Source organism: Castor canadensis, chromosome 10 (genome assembly GCF_047511655.1).
Source record: "Castor canadensis chromosome 10, mCasCan1.hap1v2, whole genome shotgun sequence".
Classification (NCBI taxonomy): domain Eukaryota; kingdom Metazoa; phylum Chordata; class Mammalia; order Rodentia; family Castoridae; genus Castor; species Castor canadensis.
The window spans coordinates 30,171,192-30,188,863 of NC_133395.1; the positions used below are offsets into that span (position 1 = coordinate 30,171,192).

A 17,672-nucleotide genomic window follows, 5' to 3' on the forward strand; every position below is an offset into this window, starting at 1 on the left:
CACCAGCCCTTGATTACCTGTTTGACTCAGTTCTTTTTATTTGGTCAGTGGTTTCGCTTTATTTGGCCAGTGTGTGTGTGTGTGTGTGTGTGTGTGTGTGTTCGTTCCTTTGTGGGTTCGTTCCTTTGTGGGCTTTAGTTCTTTTTATTTGGTCAGTGGTTTCGCTTTATTTGGCCAGTGGGGTGGGTGTGTGTGTGTGTGTGTGTTCGTTCCTTTGTGGGCTTTAGTTCTTTTTATTTGGTCAGTGGTTTCGCTTTATTTGGCCAGTGGGGGGGTGTGTGTGTGTGTGTGTGTGTGTGTGTGTGTGTGTGTGTGTGTGTGTGTGTGTGTTCGTTCCTTTGTGGGCTTTAGTTCTTTTTATTTGGTCAGTGGTTTCGCTTTATTTGGCCAGTGGTACTTTTGTGTGTGTGTGTGTGTGTGTGTGTGTGTGTGTGTGTGTGTGTTCGTTCCTTTGTGGGCTTTATTTGGCCAATGGTACTTAGGGGTGTGTGTGTGTGATCCTTTGTGGGCTTTATTTGGCCAGTGGTACTTAGGGGTGTGTGTGTGTGTATGTGTCTGGTCTGTGTTATCCTTTTTGTGTTTGCCAAACACTTGGATCTGTGTTTTGATGCTTTATATCAGTTTTGGAAAGTCCTTTGTCTTTATGTTTTCAGATATTATTCTGCCTCATTCTTTTCCCCTCTGTTTCTGAGACTTAAGTCACTGGTATGTTAGGGTGTGCTGTTCTCCTACAGATCTCAGGTATACTCTAGTGATCATACTAGAAGGGTGATCTCTTCTAGTTCTCTTTTACTCTTTCCACAACTTCTCCTGAATTTTTAGTTGGCTAGTGCTAATGAGTAGGTTGTGGTCTTGATTTGCGGCGTAGGAGACTTGGAAAAATTGTTCAGTAGCCCATATGTAACTTAAAAATGCTTTAAAGTTTGGCCAGTATCTCTTCCTGTGGCAGATTTTTCTTCTTTACTTTTCATAAAGGATGATAGTGACCATGGATTTCTTCTGTGCAGGGTTTGTTGAATGAGGGAGAACATGCAATTTTTGGCCTTCTGAGCCTGACTAACTTCGATTAAGATGATGTTCTCCAGTTCCATCCATTTACTTGCGAATAACAAAATTTCATTCTTTGTGGCTGAATGAAAGTCCATTGTGTATAAATACCACATTTTCTTAATCTATTCATCAGTAGTGGGGCATCTTGGCTCTTTCCATAGCTTGGCTATTGTGAATGGGTGTGCTGCTGCCTTTGTAATAACCTGAGTTGCATTCCTTCGGGTATATCCCTAGGAGTGGGATTGCTGGATCATATGGCAGATCTATGTCTAGTTTTTGAAGAAGCTTCCATATCATTTTTGCATAGTAGTTGTACTAGTTTACATTCCCATCAGCAGTGTATGAAGGTTCCTTTTTCCCGCATCCTCACCAACATTTGTTGTTGGTGGTGTTCTTGATGATAGCACTTCTGACAGGTGTGAGGTAGAATCTTAATGTGGTTTTGATTTGCATTTCCTTTATGGCCAGGGATGGTGAGCATTTTTGCATGTGTTTTTTGGCCTTATGACTTCTTCCTTTGAAAAAGTTCTGTTTAGTTCAGTTGCCCACTTCTTTATTGGTTCATTAATTTTGGAGAGTTTAGTGTTTTGAGCTGCCTGCACATTCTGATTATCAGTCTTTTCTTCCACTCTGTGGGTGGTCTCTTCAGTTTAGAGACCATTTCTTTTGTTGTGCAGAAGCTTTCTAATTTCATGTAGTCCCATTTGCCCATCCTTTCTCTTAGTTGCTGTGCTGATGGAGTTCTACTGAGGAAGTCCTTATTTATACGTGTTGCTTCCAGAGTATTCCTTGCTTTTTCCTGTAGTAACTTCAAGGTTTCCTGTCTGATATTAAGGACCTTAATCCACTTTGAGTTGATACTAGCACAGGGTGATAAGCATGGATCTAGTTTCAGTTTTCTGCAGGCCCAGCTTGTTTTTTAGATAGGGATCTCACTAACATTTTGCCCAGTCTGACCTTGAACCATGTAGGAAAAGATACTTAAGACTTTTTTTTGTGGAGGGGGAAAAAAGTGAGGAAGGAGAGGGAAATTTATGTATCACTGTATAACTTTAAGAACTTGGGAGGCTGTGGACTGTAGCTCAGTGGTGTAGTATTTCCCTAGCATGTATGTTACTCCGCAACACTGAAAAAATATATATATGTTTATTATTTTTGTGATCCTGGGGTTTGAACTTAGGGCCGACACCTCGAGCCACTCCAACAGTCCTTTTTTATGATCCTCCCATCTCCACTGGGGTCATAGGCTTGTGCCACTGCACCTGGTCCTATGATCTTATTTTTAACACTTAAGCCTTTTACCCACTTAAGATATATTTGAGAGTTAGAAATGAGGTAGGACCCATTTATTGAATACAGATGTGTGCATAGCTGTACTTACATAATTGCATAATCTGGTTTCCTAATGATTTGAGATGCCATCTTAATTATGTACTGAATTCTTAATGCATATTTGGGCTTATTCTAGACTTTATACTCCATATTGATCTGTTTATTATGTGTTTTATAATTCACAGAAAGGCTGGTCCCTTATTGATAATACTCATTCACCTTAACTTATCAAACATTCAGAAAAATCTTTGGAATTTTATGGTAATCCAACCATAACCTAGATTCTACTATTTACATTTTAGTGTACTTGTCACTGTATTTTCCCTTGATTCATTTAAAGTAAATTATAGATATCAGTACACTTAATCCTAAAGCATATGTGTCATTAAACTTGTGTGTTTCTTTTAAAATTTCAGAATGTATGTACAGTCAAATGCACAGATGTTAAGTATACCATGTGATGTGTTTTAACAGACACATCAGTTCTTGTAATTCAGTTCCTATCCAAGTATAAAGAACATTGCTATAATTCTGGAAAGTTCCATCATTCCCCTTCCCATGCCCTCCCACCTACCGCTAGAGAAAAGTACCATTCTAATTTTTTTCCCCACTATGTATTAATATTGCCTGTTCTAGAGCTTCATATAAATAGGATCATAGTATATGCATTCTTTTGAGAGTTTTTACTAATCATTTTCTTGATTTATCCATTTATCCATGTTGTTGCATATATCTTTGGGTTTTTGTTTGTTTTGGTTGCTGTGTAGTATTATATCATTAGTCATGCTGTGTAGTTTAATAATGCCAATACTGTTTACTATTTACAGTCCAGATTAGTCTTACTTTTTTTTTTTTTTGAAACTGGGGTGAACTCAGGGCCTTGTGCTTGCTAGGAAAGCACTCTGTTGCATGAGTCACATCCCTTCCCCTTTTTCTTTTCTTTTTGTTTTTTTCCTGGGACCCAGTCTCCCACTGCAATTCTGCCTACTTCCTTCTGAGTAGCTGGTATAGATGTGAGCCATTATCTGGCCTAATCTAAAAATTTCTTATTAAATCTTTTTCACTGAAAAAACTACATGCTTGTTTTAATAAAAATTCAGACCATATAGACATATAAACCAAAAGTGAGTCTTCTTATCCTTTTCTTGAGTCTTGTATATACACATAAACATGTACCTGTGAAAACTAACATATATTGCATATTTATGTAGGGATATAACTTTTCATACAGATAGTATCGTATTATTCATGTTACTGTAACTAATACAGGTAACACTGCATATCTTCACGTACAAGTAAATTATTATATAGAATCCTATCCTTTCCAGTGGCTCCATAGTATTCTATTATGTAAGTATATTGAAATGTGTTTTAATAATCCTATATTTATAATATGACCTGTGACCTGTCTTAGTCTATTTCCTGTTAGCATAGTTTAATATTACAAACTGGGTAATGTATAAAGAAAACAAAATTATTTCTCACAGTTCCAGAGGATAGGATATCTGAGGTTGAGGGCTTGCATTTGTTGAGGGCCTTCTTTCTGGGGGACTCTGCAAAGGCCCAGTACAGCCACTGCAGAGCATCACCTGGTCATGCCTCTAATGCAAACATGATTGTCCCATTCTTGTGACCTCATATAGTCCATATTACTTCCCAAAGGCTTTAGCAGGTTCCACATCTTAATGTCTCACAGTGAATATTAAGTTTCGATGAATTTTATTCGGGGTATTCAAATCATAGCAGACCATTAGTTTTTAGGGAAAAATTAGCCTATTTTCTTAAACTATTAATGGCTGCACACAGAGTTAAAAGAATGAAAACTTTAGGCTTTGAAATGAAACGCATAGTATTCTTTATACTTCCCACCCTTACACTTTAGTATACTTTGTAGTTTTTTTATTTTTGAAATAATGGACATTTAGTGTTATTCTGTATACATATTATGGTTTCTATAATCATTTTGTTCTTATCATTTAGGTTATTTACCTTTTTTTTGGCTCTATAAATAACTCTGTAATGAACATTTTCCCTATGTATGTTTGTACATACTTTATTCTTATTAGTAGGAATTTCCAGAAGCCAGATAATGTTTCTGGTAGAGGCTTTCTTATTATTAACTTGAAACTGGGCCTGGTACTTTTTTGGCTCTTTAAATTTAGTGGTTCAGATAAACTTTTTTATGATTCCATGTAGTTAGAAAATTCTCTCATTTTTCTCAAGGAAGCATTTTTAAAGAAATGACAGGAGATAGTGGATCTCTGTAGATTCTAGTCTGTTGAGTTTTCTAGTTTTCTGCATCCTGCTATTCCTGTACTCCCTGCTATACCTGTATTCTCCAGTTATTTTTCTTGTTTTGTTACTGGCATTTCAAAATTTGATATGAAAATATAAGTGATAAACGTTTGGGTGATAATAAATGTCAGCCAAGTATTAATATACAGTTCATATCATGTATTTGTTTTTCCTCGTAGCAATTTTACATGCAGTAACCTGAACTTGGAGGCCAGAACTTAAGACCTTTTAGGGGCATATTTTATAAGAAATTGTCAATGTAGCTGCAGTAGTTTAGATCTGGAATGATCCCTAGAGAATCATGTGTTAAATCTTGGTTCCCAGACTGCTATTGGGAATTAGTGGAAACTTTAAAGAGGTGGGGCCTAGTGAAAGGTCTGTAGGTCATTAGCTGTATCCTTGAAGTGTACAGTGGAACCCCATTCCTTTTTTCTTATTTACTTCCAAGCTACAAGGTGAGCTCTTTTGTTCCCCCATATGCCTCCATGATGTGCTGCCTTGCCACATGCCCAAAACTATAAAAGTAAATTTCTTCTCTTTATAAAGTTGATTATTTTAGGTACTTGTTACAGTAATAGAAAGCTGATTAATACAGTGAGCCTCCTTATGGCTATCCTATATCTTCTTTAATGAACACTTATGTTATCTTTCTAAAAAGTTGTTATATCAGACAGACAAAGAAGCAGATCTCATTTTGAAAACTGTTTCATGAAACTAGTCTATAAAATTTTTCCATGTTGAAAAACTTTAGTTGAAAATTGAATTGTGTGCCTTAATGTTTGGATGCTTCAGATGAGATAAACCCCAAGTATAAGAACAGTTGAGTTCTGTAAGAGTACCTGAGGTTTTTGAGGACTAATGAGTGTTGATTATGATTAAGAAGATGCTTTTTGAGTCTGTCTACCTTGATTTCAGATTAAGAAGAAGTGGTTTTTTTTTTTTTTTTTTTTTTTTTTTTTTTTTGCCTTGCTGAAGAGTTTGGACAGTTTGGAGGCTACATTATGAGGTAATGGGGAAAATTTAAGTGGGGAGCAACTTAACGAGCTTTCTCTTTCAAAATGTTGCTTGTGTGTGTGCAGAGGTTTGATTAGCTTGTAGTAGTATGGAGATAAGATTAGTGAGCAATTCTTTATTTTAGTTTAGGAGTGAGTTGTGAAATATCTGAACTTGGACTTTGGTACGTGGTGCTTCTTAGTCTAGGAGGTAGCAAGAGAAAAGATGGTAACTGACATTCTTGGCAAATATATATTGAATACATGTCAGTCAGTCTGAGTACTTAGGTTATGGGAAGAAAAGTTAGCTTGTCAAGGAAAAAGAACTTAGCATTTCACTGACTTTTTTTGTGTTTGTGACAGATTTGTGAACTTCTTAGTATGCATTTATATTTGTCTTAATTGGATCTGACATAAACTGAGACTTGCTTTATCTGAGTTTCCTTGTTCTGTCTCTGATCGTGGATGCCCTTATATAATGTTGGTAATTACTGCACACTTCTCAATATATTGTAGTTGGTTCTGGGGGAAAAGGCAGACTTGATTACCTAAAATTCCTTTGAATTTAGGAAACAGACAAATGTGCCAATAGTTAAAATAGTAAATTTGAACTGGACTTTAGGTTTGGCAATTTAAGAGAAACATGGAAGTTATGGGGAATGGGAAGAGGGAAGAACGTGCAATCATGATGAAAGCTTTGCATTTCTTAAAAATGAGTCACTTTTTCAGATGGTATGGTGTCTTTGTTTTAAAAATGAATAAACTGAAACTTGGAGACGTAAAATGCTGGCCCAGGATTATACAATTAGTGGATAAAGTAGGAATAACAGCAGACTAGAAACCTAAAAACCCCAGGCATTTGGGAGTTCAGTCCAGTGCTTTTTAATATAACACCAGACCGCTTTAGGAAAGGCTACCTAACAATCTGGTTTAGGACTAAGCAGACCTGGAATACAGTATTTAAAATTTAGCAACCAGATTTAACTAAAACATTTTTAAGGTTGAATATAGGCACCTTGTAACTTCTGACTTTTATCATAGTTCATTTTTAAGTAACATGTGTTACTGTGTTTGATAGATTAGTTTATTTGTTTTCCAAGTTGCAAAAATGCTGTTTTCTCAGAAGGTTAATTTTTCCTACATCCTGAGATTTGGAAGCCAAAAAGCATCTACAACAACTTCTTAATGGAAAGTATTTTCAGCATATTTTTTGTGGCAGCATTAAAAAAACTTGGTGCCAGTATTAGAAAAGGTCTCAAAAGTAGATGTGAATTGCATATACCCCTCCACACAACATTAGCCAGATATTTTTTTTTTTTTTTTAGCTTTCAAATATATGAGAACAGGTCTGAAGAGTTTAATACAACACAGGGAGGTTCTTTATATTTGTAGTCCATAGTGCCATTTCTGTTAGATAATTCTGCCTTTTCTTGGTCGTGAAAAAAGTGTTCCCTGCCCTTTCTTTTATCTTTTAGGAACTGAAGGGATGGATTATCTCATATCTGTTTTCTAACTAGGAAGAATATGAGTAATTAAAGTGGTGGTCTTTGAAAAACCAACTTTTCCCCAGAAATCTTAATGCTTCAACTATGAATTGGGATTTAGAAAAAACAATGTATACCTAAAGATGGTTTTATTGGGGACTGAGATATTGCTGTCTAGCTTTCTTTTAAGAAAATAGTTCTCTGTATGTTAACTACAACTATTGGTACTTAATTTGCAATCGGTGTTACTACTTTTTTCACTGAACTGTACAAACTTTTACTTTGATTTTTGTATCTGATTATTGTGCCTTTAAGAGTGTGAAGATTGGCTTGTCTTGGAATTAGACACTTAATTCCTTAATAATTTATAAAACAGTGAATCTCAAATGTGGCATGAGGAGTTCTGGGGTTTTCTGAAACCATTTCATGGTTTCATGCCTGTGAGGTCCCCTCTTTTCTTTTGTTTTCCAACTGTATGTCTATGTAGAGCCATATTTTCTTATAATTCAACCAAAACAACATGTCACAGCAGATTAAATGTAAGAGCAGGTAAAAGAATCAGTTTGTATTCTATTAAACCTAAATTTTTAATGATATTTGCAAAATATTGATAAATTGTCACTGTTCGCACAGATCTCTTATTTTGTTTTATAAAAATGTAGTTTTAAAAAAAATCTATAAAAATTAAAACATTTAGTTTTAATTGAGATTGTTAGTTGTGGAATTCTGCCTATCCCTGATCTGCATTGGGAACTGACCTAAGTTGGGGGAAGATGAGTCATTTTTAGAGGCTAGTATAGATGATGAGGGAGAAAAGGGTTAGGTCTTTTCTGTGTCACACTTGCTTTGAGAATACTGTAAGCCTGGAACTGCTTGGGGTCATTATTGTTTCCATGTGCCCTGAAAATGAAATGAATTCAAGGGAAAACAAAATTATTCTTTTTGATTGCTTCACAAAGGCATTAATTTAATATTAATACATTGCTTAAATCTAATTTAAATTTTTTTATTTAATTTTTTATAAATATTGATAGATAAACCCTTTTATAAATATTGATAGCTAAACCTTTGAAGTTCTAGTTTTTAAAGCTTAGAGGGATCCTTAGAATATACTTGAACCACTCTTGAAAGGTAGGAAGGAATCACTGCTATTTCTTGGAATGATAAGTGAAATGAAAGAACTGTTTTTCCACAGTTACAGTTAGTTTCTATGCTATAATTACACATTTTGTGATAAACCTTTGCAGTGATTAAGAAACAGGTTGTATGAAAACTGTAAAACACAGAAGAAATTGAAGACCCTTAGATGAGGGAAAGACATCCCATGTTCATGGGTCAGCAGAATTAATACTGTGAAAGTGGCCCTATTAAAATAAGTGGTGTACATATTCAGTGCAATCCCAATCAAAATTCCAATGACATTCTTCACAGAATTAGAAAAACAATTCTGAAATTCATATGGGTCCAGAAGACCCTGTGTGTTCAAAGCAATCCTGAACAAAAAGACCAATGCTGTAGGGATCACAGTACTCAACTTCAAAGTATACTACAGCACTACAGTAACGGAAACAGCATCGTACTGGCAAAAAACAGACATGTAAACAATAGGATAGAGTAAAGGACCCAGATAAAAACTCACACAGCTTTTGCTGCCTGGTTCTTGACAAAGTTTCCAAAAACTTAATGTTGGAGAAAAGATAACGTCTTTAGCAAATGGGATAACTGGCAAAGCTGGATTTCTCCATGTAGAAGACTAGATCTCTCACCCTGTAGAAAAACCAATTCAAAATGGATCAAAGATTTTAAGACTTGAAATACATGAAACTACTAGAGAACAATACAGGGAAAACACTTAGAGAGGTGTAGGCAACAGCTTTCTGATAGGACTCGAATTGCTCAGGAAATGAGAGCAAGAATTTATAAACGGCTTGCCTCAAATTAAAAAGCTTCCACACAGCGAAAGAATGTTATCAGAGTGAAGAGGTAACTTACAGGATGAGAGAAAATCTGTGCTGGTTATTTATGGAATTAATATTAGAATATATAAAGAATTTAAAAATTTTAAAACTAAAAGAACAGATAACAATCAATAAAAGGGCAGATGAATTGGAAAGCTCTTGAAGTACAAATAGCCAATACATGAAAAAATGTTAAACCTCTTTAGCGATCAGGGAAATGAAAATAAAAACATTGAGATTTCATCTTATCCCAGTCAGAATGGCTGGAGTGTTTCCATTCAAGAAAACAGACAACAAATTCTGGTGAGGATGTAGGGGGAAATAGAACCCTTATGCACTGTTGCTGGGAATGTAAATTGGTTAGCTACCAAGGAAATTGGTATGGAAGTTCTTCAAGGAACTTAAGATGAAGCTACCATATAATCCAGCTGTACCACTCCTGAGTAAATACCCAAAGGAATCAAAGTTGGCATACAGTAGAGATACCTTCATACTTAGTTTATTCTGCAGTATTCACAACAGCCAAGTTATAGAATTAGCCTAGGTGCCCATGAGTGGATGAATGAAGAAAATGTGCTGTATGTACACAATGGAGTACTGTTTAGCCATAAAGAAGAATGAAAGTAGGTAGTTTGCAGCAAAATAGGTGGAACTGGAGATGAACATAAGTGAAATAAGCCAGATTCAAAAAGACATGCAACATCTAGTTTTTTTGATTTTTAAAAGATGTGAAAGTAGAAGGGGGGGTGGTATTTGAGAAGAGGAAGGGGACCCATGGGAGAAGAGAGGGGAGATTAGAGGGTAGTGGAGATACAATCAAAGTACATTATATACATATATGAAAATATAATGAAGCCCATTATTTTCTATAATTAATACATTAAACAGCAAATTGTGCTATACTTGTGTATAGATCAGGTTTAACTATGTCTTGGTAATTTTGTAGAATGAATTAGGTGTAAAATCTTAATGAGTAACTTTTGCTGTAAAAAGTAGACAATCTATTTTTGCCTTATGTGAATTTCAATGAAGCAGCATAATAAACTATAGCAATTAAATTTTTCAGTGTATACTTCATTGCAATGAAATTTGATTTTTAAGAGTAATTCTAAGTACAGAATATAGAATCATGACTTTTATGCAAATTAGATTTTCATGGATATAAAATGAGAATTTGGTAGGAACAGATGTGGGTGTATATATCCATGTTCTAAAGTTAGAGTTAATATATTTAAATTTAATTTTTAATTCCCCCTACCACCTCCAGCTCTTCCTTTTCAAGATTACTTAAAATGGAAACTTAGGTTAAATTCCATCAGTTATCTTCCACTGAATTTTTAAAGCCACCAAGAAACTTGAGCAAAATAAACTTTTTCAAATATTGTATTATAATGTTAAAACTTTCTTTATTTTGCTCTCATTTCTAACAATCATAAACTATAAACTAAAACACACTAGTAGAATGAGTGTATTAGAATTATTACTCCAGCCTTTATTTCTAGGGACTATTTGAGTCTAGTTATTTAAACTATTAAAAAATTTCATTCTTTGGGGAAGATTTTGTTGTAACATTTGACTTTCTCTATTTCCTTTGCTTCTTTAACTTATTTGGTAGGTGCATTTCCCTCCTTCCATAGTATCCAGGAGAAATGACCCCATAAATAGGCACCACTATCCTTTAAAAAGGTGTGCATGAGTCTGGATCTCCAATCACAGTATCTAAAAAAAAATGAAAAATGTGTTCTCACTAGTTGTATCCTTAAGCACAGTGTATTCAGAGATTGATAAATTTTATTTTTGTGTTTCTAAGTAATTGTGTAAATGAATTCATAGTAATTTGGATAATTTGCCAAAGCTCACTCAAGCAGTTAATCTGAAATCCTTAAGAGGTGAGAGATTGGAAATTGCCATGAATGATCACTTTGCTACATTTCACTGGAATCTTTTTTTTTTTTCTTCTTATCCTGTGTCAATTAGACTCCTATCGCAGGAACTTTCTGTTTGGTTCTCTTGGCCTGGGTGTTCTTTTTCCAGATAGCCATGAAACATGCTTATACTCTATTCGGTTCCCTGACTAAATTCAGGTCACTATTTAAATGTCACTTCAGTAGAGTCCTTCACCAGTGATCTTATCTAATTGTATTCATAATTCCTTCCTGTTTCCCTTCTTACCTCTAAATATTCTTCCCTCTTCTATACTTTATCCCTTAATGTTGGATTACTTTTCTTCAGAGCATTTATGTACGTGGTAATACATTATATAGATGTGTGTTATTGCTTCCTTCCATCTATCTGTCTTATCTATCAATCATCCATCTGTCTATCCATCCAGTCATGGTCAATCAATCTCTCCTCATGCCAGTGTAAATTCTGTGGGGATAGGGACTGTTTTTTCCCAAGTTGTGTCAAATGAGTGAATATTAAGTATTGAGCAAGTTAGTGAATGTGATATTTGGATACTATACTAAAATCAACATAATACATTATTTTCTTATTTTAGTCACTGAGCTTCATGAAGATGAAAAAGGGTCCCTGATAGAAATGTCCTATTGATCTAGTAAGAAGAATTTCTACATAATATTTTCTTACTCTCTCAATACTCTCCTTCAGGTACTATTAAGCCCAGAGAACACACACCAAAGTTAAGAAATTCCATTTTCAAGTTTCAGTGTTTTCTATAAAACTGTCTTTCATAGAGTTTTTTATTTATAGTGTAGTATAGTGTGAAAATTTCTTGTATATTGATCAGCAATAGAAAAGAATGCTATATTCATATATTTGTACAACATCTCATGAACAAAATTAAATGTAAGGATTATACTCCTTTATGTTTCTTTATGAGGTGTTTGCTTACTGGCTCATTGTTTGTAAGGGGCTGTTCAGACTCTGCTTGAAACCATTCTAATGACGAGCTCTTTCAGGCAGTTTACAGTTAGCCTTTAGGAGCCCTCTGATTATTTGGAAAAAGTCATTGGCACTTTTAATGAAGTGAAAGAGAGAACATGTTTTACCTTTCTGTCCCCGATCATCAACATTTTGATATATTTCTAAACATCTGTGTCTCAGGTTATTTTCTACTCAGCTGTATGTAATTTGCAAGTATGTATCTTTTCTGTTTTTCAAAATATTGAAATAACATTAACACAACTTACAAAATTTAAGGACAGTTATGTCCCAAGTGCCATATTCATTTGTTTTGCAATTGAATGTAAAGTTATAAACCTTGACTGTATATAATTTGAACTCAATAAAATTTAAAAAGTAGTGCTTTTCAGACTGTCTTGAGTGTTTAGAATTTCTGTATATAGTAGTTTGTTTCTTGTGGGTTTTTTGCTTCAATGAAAATTGCTTCTTACAAGTGTTGAGCAAAGATTGTTCAGGAGTTCTGCCTGCTGTTTTATTAAACTGTAGTACACAGAACATAGTAATTACAAAACTGCAAAAGTCTTCTTCCAGATTTTTAGCTGCTAACATTTTAAAACTTTTAAACTATTCCATTTAAGCATAATGGCATGAGAATGGAATAGATTTGGTATTGACTTAGCAAAATAGAAAGTGGAATAACTGTCATTAGAAAACCATCATTAAATTGAAAAGTCACCACAACAGGCAAATGTAATATCAGGTTAGTAGCATTTGGACTTAATGTAGACTCTGAGTTTAATAGCAGTTGCAATAAAACTAACAGAGTAATCATATTATGTATAATGATTTCCAGTAAACTTAATATCTAGTAAATTGATGTCTATTTGGTTGTGCTTATTCATGTTACCTGAGTAAGAATTCTTTTATGGTTTCTGATTCAGTGTTAATAGATTGACATTGGTATAAGTATATTGAATATATTTCTGAAAGTAAAAGTTTTTTAATAAATCTCATATACCATTGAAGTTTAATTTTCAGTATTTAAGTTTCAATTCACTTTTAAGTCTTTGTAAATCAGTGAAAATAGATTTATGAGAAATGTTGGCTTGTGATTACTGAGTAACAAATTACACTGAAACTTAGTAGCAAAGGAGACATGTCTCACAGTTTTCATGGTCAGGTATTTGGAAGCAGGTTAGCTGGGTATTTGTGACTCAGTGTCTCTTGTGAAATTGTAGTCAAGCTGTTCATCACAGCTGCAGTTCTGCTGGTACTACAGAATCTGCTTCCAAACTCACTCACAAAGGACTATTGGCAGGAGGCCTCAGCTCCTTGATAGCCATTGACTTGAGCCCTCATTTTGTTGCCTCGTGTTCTCCATCCAGCTGCCTGAGTTTCCTTGGGGCATAGCAGCTGATATCTCTAGAACAGGTGGTTGAAAGCAAGGAGGACATCACATTCCTAGTCTCAGAAGAAAGACACACCATCATTCTGCCATTATAATCTTTTTGGGGAGAAAACTGAGGCTATTTTTGAGGGGTGGGGAATTAGGCTATTTACCTTTTAGAGGACGAGTGAAGAATTGGAGGATGTTCTTTTTAAAATCACCATGGTGATACATAGACTAAGGGTTCTAAATAGCATGTATAATAAAAACTGGAGTTTTGTTTGTTTTCTTTTGTGGTGCTGGGAATTAAACCCAGAGTCTCTTGTGTACTCGGCAAGCATTCTACCATTTGGGTAATGCCTCCCACTCCTTTGCTTTTATTTTTGTTTTTGAGACAAGATCTCACTACCCTTTTGCTCCTGCTGGCTTTAAACTTGAGATCCTCCTGCCTCTACCTCGAGTAACTAGGAGTAGAGGTGTGCACTACCATACCCAGCTATATTACTGTTTTAATAGAGTAGCTTTCAACTCTTGACACTCAGACTCAGTTTGTGCAGCCTTGATAAAACAAAGCAAACTAAGATGGTTGAATTAGGCCTGTCAGTACTCTTGTAGTCAGGTTTTTCCATAAGTGATTCTACTGTTCAATCAAAACAGCACTGTCTTCCAGGTGTACTTTTTTATTCCAGTGACATTTACTACTGTAAATTTATAAAACTTACATTTTGTTCCAAATATATAGGAATTGAAATATTTTGGTGTGTCTTGCAGTATTTTCTAGCTTAAATGTGCATAGGTTATTTTATTAATATTTTAGCATCTGAGCCTTATGTGGAAAATATGGGTTCTGTATTTTGTGTTTATTGCTGTTAAGAGTTAAAATTGCCAATAGTAATAAAAATGAAGGTTATGTTAAACGTATCGAATGGACTCGCATTTTCCTCCACTGTTTATTTGTAGTTATCTCTCCTGTGATTCCTTAATATTGTGTATACCTTTTTAAATTTAGCAAATTGATTAAGATATGTAAACTTGATCATTTATTTGTGTGTCCTTTCGTTACTTGTCATTCTTTTGTGTGAATTTAGTATTTTTCCATTTCTTTTTAAATGGACATTTGCACAATTAGATACTAATGAATTACTTACACAGGTCATTTGAACATAATGATTATATTTGAAGAATAGATTCATGGAAGTAGAATTGGTGAGTCAGATTGTACAATACTACCAAAACACTCCCTAGAGGACACCAGTGTACTTGTGGGAGCGCGATATGTATAAATTGCTTGCTTCCTGAGTTCTTGCCTGAATATATTTTATGATTTTGGAATTTTTTCAACCTGAAAAATAGTATTTCATTGTAGCCTAAATTTGCAGTCCTTTACACATGAGTTTGAATTTTTACTCATATTTAAGAATGCCTTGTTCATTCTTTTTAGTATCCATACCTTTTTTTTTTTTTTTCCTGTTACAGTGCTGGTCTTGACTGATAGAAACTTAAGTGCTGGGGAAATTGTCTTATTGTAATGAATTATGCACTGAGCTTTCTTTTCTCATTTCCCTTGATTCTTTTCAGTGGTTTTGTGTTTTTACAGTTTTTTTGTATTTGTAATAAATTAGGGTTTACTTTTTAAAAGTTATCTGCCAAATTGCTAAATACCATTTATGTATAGATCATCTCTTTTTGTTGATTTGAATGCCATCTTTATCAAATCTAAATTCCTAAAATATTCGATCCTATTGGTAGACTTTTCTTCTGGTTAATTAATATATATTGTGATATGTTAAGAAATGATGGCACATATGGTGTGTAAAGTATGTAAGAACAGTTTTTCAGTGCCTTCCATGAACTAAGTGCTTATATATATTAACTCATTTAACTTTTGTCATACCTTCCAAGTCAGTTTTTGAGTGGACTTTATAGAATTTTCAGGTATTCATGGATGAATTTCCTTCAACATTGTTTTTTTTCTTTAGCTGTGATGCGGATCCATCAGCCCTAGCAAAATACGTTTTGGCTTTGGTAAAGAAAGACAAAAGTGAAAAAGAGCTCAAGGCATTGTGTATTGATCAACTGGATGTATTTCTTCAGAAAGGTAAGATTTTTGGTTTTAACATACTATTTTATTTTAGTAAGTTATCCTCATTCTTAAGGCATGCTCATATTTTTTCTTACATGGGTTAAAAGATTTAGAAAATGAATGTTTATTTAAAGATAATATTCCCTAGGAAACTACTTTGAATGTTTTCTAGCCTAATCCTTTTCAACTTTTCTGTACTTTGCTCACATCTAGATAATAATAGTATTTATGTTTATATTAACTGGGTGGACTTCATGAAGATGACTAAATATGACTGGAAACAACTGACCTAGAGGCTTGGCTCATTCCAGTATTGAAAATTTAATGAATTATCATCACCATGGGTCTTGTGCCATTGTACACTGGTTGGGAAGATATTGGTCTTAGTATAATTTCTAGGTTTATAAAAGTGAGGGTATATTTCATCATATTACAGGTCTGGTGAGTAGTAGTGGAAAATTAAGATCTTAATAAATGTCCTTTTTGGGGGTGGAGTTGGGGTACTGGGCTAGTAATGTCTCCCCCAACCCTTTGGCAGTTCAGGGGTAGTAAATGTCTTCTAATCTGTTGTTTTTTGGTTGTATTTTTAGAGACACAAATATTTGTGGAAAAACTTTTTGATGCTGTGAATACAAAGAGTTATCTACCTCCTCCAGAGCAGCCATCCACAGGAAGCCTGAAGGTAGAATTTTTTCAGCATCAAGAAAAAGACATAAAAAAGGAAGAGGTAAGAATTTGTATTATAGTTTATAGGTTCTTTAAACACATACAAGGCATAATTAAACTGAGTTTTCTTTTTGTATTTTTGTGTTAGGAGTCCTCAAGACCCACTTCTAGATTTAATGATTTCACTAGGAGCACTCACAGGACTCAGCATATAGTCATATTTATGGCAATGACCTACTAATGCAAAAAAAAATAAACCAGAGTTAGGAAAGCTTAAAGGTATAGAGGTCAAATCTGGTGAAAAACAGGCACCAGCTTCCAAAATCCTTGGAGTCACTTAGGTCTTGCTTAACTTTATTTAGCAAAGAGTTGTGACAACACATGTGAATCACGGAAGCTTGTTAGAGACTCCATATTCAGTGTTTGTATTTAGGGTGGACACCTATTATGTAATACACACCAAAGTTCCAGAATCTCAGGAGGAAAGCAGGTGTTTAGCATAAACCATATTGTTTTCACAAATAATTTAAGCACATTGAGCCATTCTGATTGAGGAAATGTGGGAACCTTCCAGAAATCAAAGCTTTCAGAGCCAGCCCAAGGATAAGTGTTACAAGTAGGCCCTTTTAAGGATAGCAGTTTTAGGTCTGCTTTTAACTTTTCTGCCAAGTATCTTGTAGATGTGGAGTCTTAGGATTTGTGTTCTATGACAATCATTACAATAACAGTAAATTTGTTTGAATCAGTCTTTCATGCATTTGTTAGGCTATTTTAAGGTAGTCAAACGTAAGGACCTTCACAGGGCAGTAGAAATGACTTCAGGCTTTTAAGAGATTGTGAATTTTTAACTGCATTTTAGAATCTTCTCTGTTTACTCTTATTTAATAGTCTTGTAGTTTTCCCAATTTGATGTTTAAAGATTGTAATTCCAGAGAAAATAATGATTGGCAATTAAGTTATAGCATTTCTGCATTCAGCCTAACTTTAGGCTAAACATGTCTTGATTAAAAATTTGGCTGTGTAACTCACTGGTATGTGGTGTTGAAAACACTAGTTTTCAGGGTGTCAGTTTATTCTACTGTGAAATAGCAATATTTAGGGTTGTACTGAGGAATAAGTAAAATAATGTATATAAAGCATTTGACATAGTGTAGGGTATATGTAGGTCCTCATTAAATGGTGGTGGTTGTTACTGTTGAGAGTGTTGTACAGTGGGAGGTGAGGTTGTGACCTTTGTTTTTTTTCCTCCTTACTCTTTTCCCATATTATATAAGCAGCATAGTTTCTTACATAATAATACATACATACATGATGTTACATAATATTTCTCAATGTATTTTTATCTCTATAGAGACAAAAAGAGAATATATTTACATATACAAATATAGAGAATATATTTACATATGTTTATATTATACTCACTTGTGTGCTTACATATGCATACACTCTCTCTCATACACACACACATACTCTCCATTCAGTTTATCTGTAGAAAACCAGAAATGTAACTTCATAACTGTGCATGTTTCATACCTAGCAGTGTAAGGGATATATTAGGAA

The 17,672-nt window shown here is 34.3% G+C and overlaps 1 protein-coding gene across 17 annotated transcripts in view; it reads left to right on the top strand.

Moving 5' to 3' along the window:
• The window catches only part of Rbm26 (RNA binding motif protein 26), an 84,025-nt gene that overhangs the window by 11,152 nt on the left and 55,201 nt on the right, over positions 1 to 17,672 (top strand). For all 17 annotated transcript variants that reach the window (XM_020186280.2, XM_074043161.1, XM_074043160.1 and 14 more), the window contains 2 exons: positions 15,343 to 15,461; positions 16,037 to 16,173. In XM_020186280.2, the coding sequence (XP_020041869.1) occupies positions 15,343 to 15,461; positions 16,037 to 16,173 (256 nt within the window). The remainder of the gene's footprint in view (positions 1 to 15,342; positions 15,462 to 16,036; positions 16,174 to 17,672) is intronic.